The 13,304-nt window shown below is 50.6% G+C and overlaps 1 protein-coding gene across 5 annotated transcripts; it reads right to left on the reverse strand.

The window, feature by feature from the left end:
• Window positions 1-3,146: 3,146 nt before the first annotated feature.
• Window positions 3,147-12,976, reverse strand: LOC125957042 (anoctamin-2-like). Of its 5 annotated transcripts, none has more exons than XM_049689425.1 (7): window positions 12,464-12,976; window positions 11,639-12,384; window positions 5,976-6,945; window positions 5,656-5,888; window positions 4,952-5,579; window positions 4,657-4,862; window positions 3,147-4,544 (listed from the first exon to the last, which is right to left on the reverse strand). In XM_049689425.1, exons 1-7 carry the CDS (start codon window positions 12,474-12,476, stop codon window positions 3,915-3,917), a joined length of 3,426 nt encoding a protein of 1,141 aa, XP_049545382.1. In that variant the 5' UTR covers window positions 12,477-12,976; the 3' UTR covers window positions 3,147-3,914. The 5 variants fall into 5 exon arrangements, with proteins under 5 accessions (XP_049545382.1, XP_049545372.1, XP_049545411.1 ...); XM_049689415.1 differs by having other exon boundaries at window positions 11,414-12,384; XM_049689454.1 differs by lacking the exons at window positions 11,639-12,384; window positions 12,464-12,976 and adding an exon at window positions 9,207-9,481.
• Between the last annotated feature and the right edge of the window lie 328 nt (window positions 12,977-13,304).

Here is a 13,304-nt window from a genome sequence, read left to right on the forward strand (position 1 = left end):
AAATAATGGCTATCATTTAAAACATTTTTGAAGACTGCAATTCCCACGTAATTTAAAAATGAACCTAATTCGGTTCCTTTAAAATGGGAGAAATATTCAATGCTTCTAATTTGTCTATGAATTTCACACGGCAATCTGATGTTTTTCAATCTATTTTCAACCAATTTACGAGTGGCCGAAGGCCACTTATTCTGGAAAGCGTGACCTGCTATGTAAAATTTTAATAACGTCCTCATTACACCTAAGTGTAACAAGTGAAGACTGTCGCAAACAGTAATGTCTTCAACCATATCGATATCGAGATCCTCCAAAGGTGTCCTTATAAATTCTCCGTTTGATGTTTTTTGATGGTGTGCAGGATGTTCTTTGTTCCTGAAGCTGGAATCTGTCCGTGGTGCTGCCGGTTCAACTGGATACGTCGATGTATTCAACTGTGGTGCACGGTCCCCTACTGCGGTACATTTTATACAACCGTTAAAAGAGTTGGCTGCGATGCATGCTGGCGGGAAAAAAAAGAAAAAATCATTTAATTAGTAAGAGAAAAGAATAATACAACTCATCAACAACACACCTTTTATAAACGACCGGGCTGGTGTGTCACAGATGAACACTCTTATTTTAACCGATAGTGTTTTATCGTTGATGACAATGCCCGATGTTAATATTATTTTAATTTCGTCTACGAACTCTCTGAGATACTCCTCAACGCTAGTAGGCTTTGATGTACCAAGGAATACCCCAATAATGAACGGTTTAGCATTGGGCTCCTCATGCACGTTACTCAATATTGGCCACACTTGAAGGTTCCCATTGTTAAATAAGGAAAGCCCATCTATGTTAATGTTGAGGGAAATCGAACGAGATTCTTTAAGATCCTCAAAATCACGTCGTAAACATGTTTCTGTAATAAAAAAAGAAAAAAATAAACGAAAATCCGTAACGCAAATAGCACGTTGAGATACTTACCGAGTCCTTGATGCCAATATTCGCCACCTGCTATTGACCGAATGGTTGGTGGATCACGAGGTGTTGCATACAATGTACGGGGATCTTTTGGAAGATTCGGATGGTCCGAGGACAGTTTCACGAGCAACTGTTTTAATTTTTCTCGCGATATATCCTCCCCCCACTTGCGAAGGAAAGTAGCTAAGTCATCTTCATCTTCATCTTCATCTGAAGATTCTTGAGCTCCCTCATCGAAACTGTAATTTGGGTTACCATCCTCGAAATCGGAATCCAAATATTCTTCATTTTCGAAGAGCACGTGTTCTTCTTCCAAATGTTCAATAGAATGCACATCTTCAGGAACCGGCGCATTTGCAGGAACGGGAACATCTTCAGAAACCGACACACCTTCAGGATCCGACACATGTTCACCCAACACTTCTAAAAAAGCCACTTTTATTCTATTGCTATTGCTATCGTTGATAGGGATGTTGCGCTGTTCGGTATATCTTCTTTTATGAGTACCGCTGGTCTGAGGTTTCTCGTTAGCTTGCTGCATTTTCACTCCTTTTAAAATATGCTAACAAAACTTCACTAAAGTACGAAATTATCGGACACAAATATCTTCACTTTCTATGACACGGTAAACTGCTAAGATGCGCGGATTTGTTACGAGATTCACCAGCTAAAAACTTCACTGAAGAGCTAATAACAATGTGGTTCCGTGTCTTCCCAATGAGAGAATGTATTACGACACGAGCTGGACTGCGTTTTTATTGTTACACTCGTACATCTGCCATCTACCTGATTATGCACTATGCATCTTCATTTGAATACCTAGGTTTTTTGTAGCTGTAAGGTTACACATGATGGCTGCGTACCTATAAGGTACATGGATACATGGGCGAAGGATACCTTGAATCTCTCGTACATTCGTACATCTTCATTTGAATACCTGTGTTTTCTATACCTGTAAGGTTACACGTGATGGCTGTGATACCTTTAAGGTACATGGATACATGATACATGAGGAAGGATACCTTGAATCTCTATATATTTGTCATAGGTATGAGATATCGGTTGTAATAGGTAAGTACGATGTCGGTTGCCGGGGACGCTGCCAGTAGGTACCTAATTACGGGAATCCCAGGTTGGGCCGCTACACACCTTTATCGGTAACATTCTCGCACGTGAAAGGCTGCATGTGATATTCGATTAGTGGCAGCGGCAGAAACCCAACGTGGCTAGAGATAGTAGGTGACTTGGCGTCTCCATCATGTGACAAGACACGCATCGTTTTTGTTTTGAGAAATGCGGTAAAAGGATTGCAGAAATTGCCGCCGGTCTGGGGAGAAATACAAACACTCTTTTGTAGAATCGGACTGATTTATTATCGTTTGTTTCATCGTTCGTACAAGAAGAGTAAACCTTTACGGTCAGCTTGCGGAACGTTAGTAGTGGGCTAAAGGGTTAGAAACCACTTCACGGGAAGCTACTCGCGGCAAACATGTGATAGAGGAAGGAAACGTTCTATAACTCTTTACATATAAAGAGTAGTTTACATATAAAGGGCAAACCATTCTTACATAAATGTATGGTAAAGGAAGTTTGGGTAAGGATTCTTAGTCGATTCATGCTGGTTGATGCGGCATATTTACAGGCCAAAACAACAATTATCTGTTAGCAAATCATTCCATATGTATTTATAACTTAAAGAGATGCATTTTCCTTTTCTATTTAGGAAGAAAAGTTTAAAACTATATGGTTTGAAACGATCTCCGAAACCGCGATCTCGTGGCGAGAAAAAGCAAGCGCTAATCCCTCTCTCGCTCGATCATACAGGCTAGATGCGAGAGCTGCCGCTGCTCTCCGCGGCGGGCTCTCTCCGGCGTACACACTCGCACGTAGGCACACAGGCAATGTACAGCGAGATTACGCGCTCTCACGGCTTCCGATCTCTTGTGAGAAGCTCTTTCCATAGTGAAAAGTGGCTCTCTAAGGGCTTCCAAATTTGCTCAATATGGAATCGAAGAGCGTCGTTCACTTTCCTTCCTTCTCAGTATGGCGGCGAACGAGCTCACCAAATTTTTCCATAGTGAGTGATAGAAAAAATCTTCTCATGGTCATATGGGGAAGGCGATACAGCCCATCCCACGGAACGGCGTTTCTTTGGAGTGGAAGAGTAAAAATTGAAATGGACGTTTTTTCGGTTGTCACATTTTCGCTTTATTTTTCTAAACAAAAAAACCATTTTGTTCGGCATGCCTTTACGCGGGTCTTTTAAAGACACCAACACCGCCACTTTCTACCTCCACCCGGTGCTCCAATCGCTCGAACGGACATCACTTCAAGGAACAGTATTGTCCACTTTCCGTTGGACCGCTTACAGCATCTCGATCGAGCCCTATTACCATGTCTCTATTCGTCTATCTACCCTTTCTCTACCCTTCCACGAAAGGCCTTCTGAAAGAGACTTTGGGTTGTGCTTGCTTGTTGTCTGCCATGTGCATGACCTGGGAAGATCCAAATGGACCGTAGAATAAAGGATGGTCGCTTTGGGATAGAGAGGATAAGTGGCCAAACGAACCTTTTCTCCAGATAGTTAATTATTGTATTGATTCGAGAGAGAGATAAAATGAAAATGGTGGTAATTCATTTTCTGTAAGGCATATCTCGCATACCAACGCAACAACGCAGCGGAGCTATAAAAAATATAGACGATGACCAACCCCTAAAAGGAGGTTTACTAGTCAGCGCGCGTCAAGTGCTCTCACCCATGGCGACTTCGCCAGCGAAGATGATTATGCCGCGCGGACCCTACCTTCGCTCCCTATAATGAGGTGAGGAAACGGATGGACAATGTTGGGATAAGCGTTTAGCAAGAATTTACATAACCCGCCCGGGCGGTATGACTGACTGCATGAGACACCCATCCGTGATGGACGAAGATTGACGAAATGCATGGTGCGCTACACGCGCGATGTCACGATGCCACACTCCTGGAACGAATCGAAATCATCCTCGAGTGGCTGATGCAAGTAACCGTCCGCATCGTGACCCCGGCGTTGGTGGTTCAGCTTCTCCTCGGGCGGCAAACTGCTGTCCTCCTCCGACGGCAGGTAACCGTTCTGTGCGTATGCGGTGGCACTATCGCCACCACCGCCACCAGCAGCGCCTCGCTGCATCTTCAGCTTTTCCTGCTCGATAATATACTCGTTCGTCAGGTACTGCTCGCGCTTGATCTGATCCTGCAACCGACCCGGTACGTCCGGGATTGCCCACGCCACCACGATCTGCACGAAGCTGACCAGGTTCTGATAGATGACGACAAACGCCAACCGTATCGCGAGTATATGCCAGTAGATCGAGGGTCGCTTGTACGGGCTCTCGTGGTCGGGCGGATTCCGGTACTCCGAGTACCGGCAGGTGGTGACGTTCGTGTACTGGCTGTTCAGCGGGGCGACGTGATCCTCGAAGTTGGCCACGTTGAAGTAGGCGAGCGTATGGTTGACGAAGCCTTCGTCCGTCCGGTCCGGGTTCACCACGTGCATGTACATCAACCGAGGTATGAAGTTGGAGGAAAAGGCGATGATAAAGGCCTGCGGATCATTCAAAAGAAAGCACGTGTCAGGGATGACGCTGTACGCTATGCGAACGCCGGCCAAAGGGGTTTCCTCCGGCCGCTTAGAACTTTGGCTTCAGGCTACTAACACTAGAAATGACGGCCACCTTCCCGACGACGTGCATAATGTTGTACCAGATGCCCAAATCACGCACACGCTGCGGTACAGCGCGCTTGTAGTAGAGCAGGAACTTTTTCGCGTCCAGCCGCGTCTCTACCACGTTGTTCAGCAGAGCGAAGAACGGTCCCAGCGGAAAGGCAACCACGAAAATCGTGATGAAGCCATACTGGATGACTGCAGGACGAAACGGGGAAACAAAAAGGGCATCCACAAAGGATGAAACCGTTAATTAGCTGCACAAATAAGAGGAGGCATCCACTTACCCATTTTTAAGTACTCATTGAACAGGCTTCGATCGTTCCAGTTGATGAGGTTAAAGTCCTTGGTCCACTGGTTGCAGCAAATCAACCGCTCGTCACTATCGCTTCCCTCGGCCTCGATCCCGAGCACGCTGCGGAACTCCTTGAACTTCTGAATAGCCCACGGGATGACGATTTCCGTGACCGCACCGATCGCCTGCTTGCCAACCATGATAATCGCCAGCTGAATGCACAGCTCCATCAGACAGCCGCCCGGGCTGCACTCCTCCTGCCGCAGATGCAGGATGCGATTGTACTTGGCCGGGTAGCCGGGAAACTTGCCCTTCACGAACGCGATGTAGAAGATCGAGCTGTAGTAGTTGACGAACTCAAACAGGTAGATCTTCAGGTTCAGACTTTCGTTGTACTCGGTTTGCGTTCGCCGGTACTCGACGTTGGTCATGTACACGGCCACGTAATGGTAGGCATAGGTGAGGATGGTCGAGACCAACAGATTGATGACCGCGGTCGTCGCGGGAAAGATGATCAGCTTGCCGGATACCGAACCGTGGTCGCCGTAGATGTTGCGCGAGGTCATCAGCGACATGCGGTACACGACGATACCGAACACGGCAGCGATGGTCAATAAAATCTGTAAAACACGGACACGTTAGGGTGTGCTAAAATCTCTTTTTAAATGCGCTCGGACAGGACATATGCTGACTTACAAATAGGAAGATCACAGAGTAGCTGTAGACAAAGCTGGGGAACTTTTTGGTCCAGAACGGTGGCGACGGTTCCTGTGCACCGGTGGCGATGTTGAACATTGTCTTCTTGATGTTCTTCAGCCGCGCGAGATACTGCGGTCGCGGTGGTTCCGCCAGCGAGCAGTACTCGGTAATGCCCCAGCGGTGCTGAATCTTCGACGAGTACCGTTTCCACATTTCCAGATAGAGGGTTGCTGAAGGAATGAACAGGAAACACGTTACGTCACGATTTATACCAACCTACGTGCCTTCGCACTACACTTTTCTACTATGGTACACACCCCAGATGGACATAAAGATCGAGAAAACAATGGTCATTTCATTGTCGAAGATGTGCGCTAGCTTGGAGATGGTACAGGTGCTGTTCAGATACCAGTAGTCGCAGTACTCATCGCACTGCGGGCACATGATCGTGTTGTTGTCGTTGCAGATCTCCTGACTGATCCGGTTCTCTCGGTAGGTAAGCAACCCGTAGAAGAAGCAGATCAGCCCCACGACCGACGCCGGTATCAGCATGTGCGTGTAAAACCCGAGCCACGCGAAGTACATGGCAATCTTCACCCCAAAGTACTCCTTAATGTGGTCCAGCGGCTGGTGCTTGATCCACTTCCGGACCGATGCCCACTCCTGCAGCAGCAGCGCCCGCTGGCAGCTCGACTTCACGTCGGTGCAGCCATCGTGCAACGGGTACGCATCCAGGTACACCTGATCCTCGACCAACCGCCGGATGCCGATGTCCTTCTTGTCGTCGAGGTTATTGCTAAAGTACGCCCGCTCGAGGATGAAGTTCGCCACCGCGATCCGGAGACTGGGCGTGAAGAAGTTTGGCTCACGGTCATTGAACAGGTACGGCTTGTCGCGCGAGTACTCGTACAGCAGCCGGTACTCGGGCGCCGCGAAGATGCTCCGGTCGATGATGACGAAGTTAAACATGGGCCGGCGGAACAGCTTCACCAGCGTGCTCTGGATGCTGAAGTCGCGCATGATGATCTTGTCCTGGTTCGCCAGCTTCTTCATCGGCATCTGCATCTTCATGATCTCGCAGTAGTGCGACAGCACCTGGTCCGGCACGTGGATCTTCACGAAGTGTATCCGCTGGCAGCTCTCGGTCTCGATCTGCAGGCCCTCCTGCTCGAGGTTCCGCTGGTACACCATGCGCTTGGCGTGCGCGATCGGGTTCTCCTCTTCCTCGCCATTGTACGCCAGCACGTAGTCGACGACACGCTTCTGATCCTGGAAGTACTTCCATGTCTACCGTGCCGTGCCGCGCCAGTTGTCATATTCCCGGAGGAGAGTCCCGTCCCGATGTGTCGAAAATCGGACAAAACAAAAAATCAAATTAGTTCCACCACGAGATCTTGTAAAGCGTTACGTGAGCAGGAGGAGGCAGCAATTCAGATGCGCCCAACATCAGGAAAACAGCCAAGCCAACCAAACCAGATTCCAGGTATTCATGTTAGCAAGCACACACACACACACACTCACACACGCACTCATAGCGACAGATGGGTTAGATAGGATCAGGAGAATGTTCTGATTGCGGTTCAGAGCTCCACCGGATGCATTAGCACCGTGCCCGTGAACAAGGCATTCATTCAATTTTTAGATACACCCTCGGGAGATCCGCGTGGAGGCTGTTGCCGGAGGGTTTTTGTTTTGTGAAAATTTAGGCCGCAGCCGCACAAGATCCGAGTAATGGATGCAATCAGCCCATAATATCAGGGCGTCGGGTCCGAACGGAACGGTGAGACATAAACATCACCACCACCGCCGCCAAATGGGCCTCGCCGATCATGCGGAGGCTGATCTGAATGGGATGTACGATGGCGGCAGCGTGTGGTGCGTGTGCGTGGTTAGGCGCTCGCGCTGTGCGGCGGTTTTCTAACACGGAAAACAACGGAAACAACGGAACAACGGGAAGGGGCAACGGCAGGCAAAATTGCAAGACAAGACGCCAGCTCGCCAGACAGGGTCAAACAACAACAACAAACACCACCACGAACACGAAAACGAACACGAGGGTGCCGCCCCACGTCGCACGTCGGATGGCGATGGCGATAGGGCGGCGGCGTGCTAAAAATACGCGAAGCTGTCACTCCACCACCCTTAAACCCCTGGCCCATGCGGTGGCCGCATGCCTACCCCCCGGCAGTCCTTGTGCAGCCGACGGCAGATCCGACACATGGTTCGAGCGCCGCGAGCGTCGAACTTTTCTTCGGTACCGCGGTATCGCGCGCGACGCGGACGGATGCAGCGCCGATGACTAACGTGCTCGACGTTCTCTTCTGGACACACTCGTGAAAATTGTACGTAAAAGTCGAGATGTTTCCCTCCAAGCTGGGCCGCCGATTACTGCGCTGCTACAACTGCTGCTGCTGTTGCTGCTGCACCACACCGACCACCTATCGGATCGGCAAAGTGCGAAAAAACGTTAGACACCCGGCCGGGTGGTCCCGGCGACCGAGACGGCCAGCATGCCAGCGGTGGTTGATGGTAACGGCCTACCAAGGCCGTGCCGAGGCCTGCAGCTACCTTGATATCAGGGCGTTATGAGTAGAACTATTCGTAGCGTATCACAAACTTGTACCCGAACTTTTACTTGCCCCCTCCACCCCCTCCCCATCCCCCTCGAACCCATACGCTGGCGATGCTGTGATGCATCATCACCGGCATTAGCATTATCGGCAACCAGAAGCAGAAGTAGGTAAAGCGGGTTGATATGCACCGAAGAACGTGAGGTGGCAGCTGGTTGCAATCAGCCCGAGCACATGCTTGGGCAGTGAGTGCGGCATTATCAGGAGCCCTTAACAGCGGCAGCGGCAGCAGTACCGGCTGCTGCAGCAGTTAGCCCATATGGTGGTATTCAGATTGCGATTGGGGGGATCGCGAAACTAGAGCGATGGAAAGGCGCTTAGTTCTAGGGCGCACACACACCGTGCTACACACATCGGCATGCAGCATCTGTCGGTACCAGACCAGCATCCATCGCCCAACGAGGTGTGTAGGACGATCGACGACGACGACGTGTTATCAGTAGAACCACCACGTCGCAATCGCAGACACGTTTGATCGAGTTTTGTTTTGAAGGGAGGGAGGTGGGGATGGGTTGGTTTATAGTTAGCTTCCTATCGGGATTGATTGGTGGCAAGGACACTAGTGGTGCAGCAGCTCTAGTGGTGTTAGCAGCAGCAGCAGCAGCAGCAGAAGTAGTAGTGGTAGTAGCTTCTAATAAAGCTTCTCCTTCAAGGCAAGCCCGCCGAAACCGTCCATAGTGGAACGCATCTCGTTTGGCAGCATCTCTACCTCACTCTCTCTCTCTCTTCTCTCTCTCCCTGCATTAAATCCTCTCTTCCACCTCGCATGCTACTCGCATGTCACTGATAATCCAGTATCACCCTCACTTGACATTTGGACGCCATTACTACCGTTGCAATTGTCGGTGTGGTAGGCCCCACGGTTGGCGTCACGGTCGGGATCTCGGTCACGGTCGGGATCTTGGTCGCGGTCGGTACCTCAGCCAGCTGCTGCTGCTGTTCCTGCTCCTGCTCCTGCTCCTGCTGCTGTTGTTGCTCTGGTAGCTCGCTCTGTTGTTCGCTCGCCGTAACAGGGCCCGGCGACAACCGCTCAACAACCGACGGATCGTCCTGCACCATAGCTCACCGGACGCACGACGCGAGAGATCCGCCGACACGACACGATACCCAGGACACAAAAAAGCGATCTCAAGGACCTCTCGCTACGACACGTTCTCTTTCTCTCTTTCTCTCCCTCCCATACACACATACACACATACACCAGTTGCACTAAACTCTGGCCGTTGGGTGTACGCCAGAGGCCCGCGGGTCGCCTGTCCGTACGGCGACGGCCTCAAGACCCGGTGTCGACGAGCTCCTTGTGCTGGGAACGTGCTGCGTGTGGAAGCGTGCCCAAAGAACTGCCAAGACAAGGCGCGTTCACTTTGCAAAATCATTTCACGCCTCTTGCTGTTTCTCTCTCTCTCTCGCTCTCGTGCTATCCGTGGATCGCCAAACGGTCAAACACTCACTCACTCTGCCACTGGCAGTCTCTCTCTCTCTCTGGGGGCTCTCTAAAAATACACGCTATTCCATCCAGGGATGCTGCTGATTCTCTGAGATTCCCCCCCCCCGCGTCACGCGATGCTCCCGGATTGAGCATCCGACCGACCCTGTTACCTACACAGCGCCCAACCACCCACCAACACACGGCATCGACCAAGGCAAAAGGGGGAGTTGACCCTGAGCCATCTCGAGAGGTCGGTTACGTCTCGCCACGGTGCCACGGTGCTCCGGTCGCTGAACGCGCGAATCTGCGTGAAAATTAGAGCATCCCCAAATCTCACGCTCCATCTCGTGAATTGCCCATGTTCGGGTACGTCGCGGCAACGGTAGCAGCAGCAGCACCAGCATCATCCATGACGATACTAATCGCGCCCTGTCGTGCCCTTGGCGACGAGTTAAGCTGCTCCGTACACACACACACACGAGACGACATGTGTTTTTCCGCCACTATCGCGAACGAGGAACGTCCAGAAACGGACAGGTGTGGCAGGGCGCCAGATTGGTTTTGCAGAGGGCATAGAGGAAGGCACCGAATTGTAGTATGGTGACAATAGATTCACAATGGTGTCTCGTTAATGCTTCCAACGTATTTCCGGTCTATACAGGGTGGGGCCAAAAAAACTGCAACCAAATTTAAACTGCTGTAATTTCTAAACCTCTCGTCCAACCGCTGGCAAATTTATTCTAATTGTGATAGCTAATCATATCGTTTACCATCGTACAAAAGCATTTTGGTGAGAATTTTTCAAAACAAAAGTTAATCGCTACGGAATTGAAGCGTGTCAGCTTTTTTTTTTTACTGAAAAATCACAACAGTCAAAATCAAAGTTATCGATAAAGCCTTTCAGCATTTAAATGTGAATTAACCATTTGGGTCTTGGACCTTAATGCGTTACTGTAATACTGATGAGCGTTGCCAAACGTCCTGAAAGTTGCCGGCAAAAAACCGCAACATCTAAAAAAAAAAAATGAAATTGAAAATTGAAAGAATTTCACGTCACGGCGCCACTCAAAAGGACTCAAAATCCGAGATAAAGCAACAAATTGATCTGCAATATCTTCTAGAAGGTTTATTGTAGTCCTAGTCATGCAAACAATTAATGAGAAAGCCCTGGAGATTCCAACAGCTCTTTGTATCTTCTCTAAAAGCGACATGCGACATGCGAATGGCGAAAAGAAGATCATTTCACACTTCATTTCCATGTCTCATTGGATGTGAATATCTATGGATGCAAAAGGCGCAAGACTTTTCCGTTTGCGGTATTTTAAAGAGCCAGGTTGGTCCTAAAAAATAACATACTTTTGACCAGTTTACGCAAACGCTTCGCCAAGAATGACACAAAAAATTTTATGAATTATCCTACATTTTTTGGATTCTCTCAATAAAATCTGATCAAAAAAAAAATATAGCGTTTTACTTTGTTGCAGTTTTTTGCCCCACCCTGTAAGGGGATAGAGTGTTCGTTGGATAGTCCCTTGCCCCCCATATACCGGTACAACAGTAGATGTTAGCAGAGGATTAGTTAGCAGCGGGACGGAGTGTTAGAGGGACGAAAGTTAGTGACTTTGGAAGGCGGTTTTTAAAGGTGGCCGAGCGCTGCCGGCCGGCCCGTACACTCTCGCAAATGACAACGTTTTACCCTGAACTTCCACATCGCATAGCTAACGATTAGCGTGTTGGGCGTGGTAGTAGCAGTAGCAGCAGCAGCAGCAGCGGTACTGTTATTGCTACTGCTTCCACTACTAATACTACTGGCCCTGGTAGTGGTCAAGTTGGTGTGATCGACGGGGCTGTGACTAGTGCCATCATGCCGATCGTGGTCGGCACGTAGGAAGGGAGTGTAGTTGTAGCTAGTGCTAGGCACCTTTTCGTTGTACTCGGTGCTGAGGAGCACCGGCTTCAGGATGCCACCGATGAACGCCTTGGTTGCGCTCGGTGGTTTCGGGCGTGCCACGTACGGCAGGTTCGCCAGCCCGCCGTTGGCCCGCGAATCCTGCAGCAGCGCATCGGTAGTGGTACGCAGGCTGTCCCCGGTTGCGCTGCCGGTGAGGGTTCGCGTGTCACCGCCCGAGTCCACCGAACCGAACCGGACATCCTCGGCCGAATGGTATACGGTTTGGCGCGACAGGTACAGCGAATTGCGGTGCTGCTGCTCCTGTTGCTGCTGCTGCCGTTGGTCCGCCGAGCCGCTCTGGTGCTGTTGCTGCTGCCGGTTTGAGCTGACCGAGACCGCATCAAGGTAGATGCTCTCCCGCTCGTCCATCTCGTCGTCTGCGTTGTCTGAGGACTGGTAGTTTTGAAGGTATAGCCGCTCCTGCTGCTGCTGCTGCTGCTGTAGTGTAGGATCAGCGCAGTAGTAGTTGTGGTGGTCTTGTTGATGGAGGTAGTTGGGATAGTGATAGTAGCCACTGTAACCGTAGTAGTAACCGGCAAGCTCGTCGGCAGCATCCGGTGATAACACTGGGCGGTGTTGGGTTGATGGTAATGCGCGGTGCTGCGGCGCTGGTGGCGCCTCGATCACATCCAGAAACTCACTCACCTCACCAAGCACCTCATCGTCTTCCTCTTCCTCCTCCTCCGGCCTAATCCGATCGGTGTCGTACTGCTGAACTGTTGATAAAAAAAACGAAAGAACACAGTTGAAGATTGATGGTGATGCGCGCTATCTCCACTGTTCCCCCACTACTACCTCGGCAGTACATGATTAGAACTCCGGATGCGACCACAATAAATAACACCTAAACCGCTCTGGCCATATCTCGCGCCAAAAATGCGCGAAACTCAAAGGGGGGTCACAACAAAAGGCACTGCCAGGCGCTGCTGCCAGCTGACGCAACTCCCAGCTGGTTCCGGGGAGGCCTGTTTTGGTGTGGGTATGTGTGTGTGTGTGTGTGTGTGTGTGTGGTGTTGCTAGGCACGACCTCTAGATAATCGTACTGCCCCTGCTGATAGGATCGCACTGCTGATCGGGATCGATTCCAGCAATCCTTATTCCAACAAGTGCCGGGGCTGGAACGGCTGCTGCGCCCTACTACTCCGGCGATGCACACAAACGCACACACACACACGCACACACTGCGCCGCACACATTGACCACAAAAAGGCAGGAAGCTCGTGCTCGCTGGAAGCGAACAAACAAACTAACGAACCAACCACTACTGCTGGTGCTGCTGCATCGCCGCATCCGCATCGACCTAACCGACTAGGCGAACTGGTACCGGTCGCTTCACCGGGTATGCCCTCAACCCTTTGCCCTACGAGACGCTAGATAGCGTTTCAGTGGAGAGCACGGCTGGTATAGGGCGCCCGCGCGCCCTCAAAGCCGCGAGTACTAACAACAGTACTGACACACTGACACCATGAGTCCGAATGCACGTGTTTCCGGTGCCGCGTCCCCCGGCCGGTGGGGGGCGGGAGTTGGTAGTTGTAAGCGAGGAAGTTTTTGAGGGGGGGCGGGGGTGCGGCGAACCGTTTGTGCAAAATCGTGCATCCGTGATGGTGGAGCGCTTACGGTATCCGGTAACCCAGCC

The sequence above is a fragment of the Anopheles darlingi genome, chromosome X, assembly GCF_943734745.1.
Source record: "Anopheles darlingi chromosome X, idAnoDarlMG_H_01, whole genome shotgun sequence".
NCBI classification, from domain to species: Eukaryota; Metazoa; Arthropoda; class Insecta; order Diptera; family Culicidae; genus Anopheles; species Anopheles darlingi.

Coding starts and splice junctions, on each gene's coding strand:
- LOC125957042 (XM_049689415.1), bottom strand. Junction 5,580..5,655: donor ACTCTGTGATCTTCCTATTT/GTAAGTCAGCAT, acceptor CGTGTTTTACAG/ATTTTATTGACCATCGCTGC. Junction 4,545..4,656: donor AGGTGGCCGTCATTTCTAGT/GTTAGTAGCCTG, acceptor AATGATCCGCAG/GCCTTTATCATCGCCTTTTC.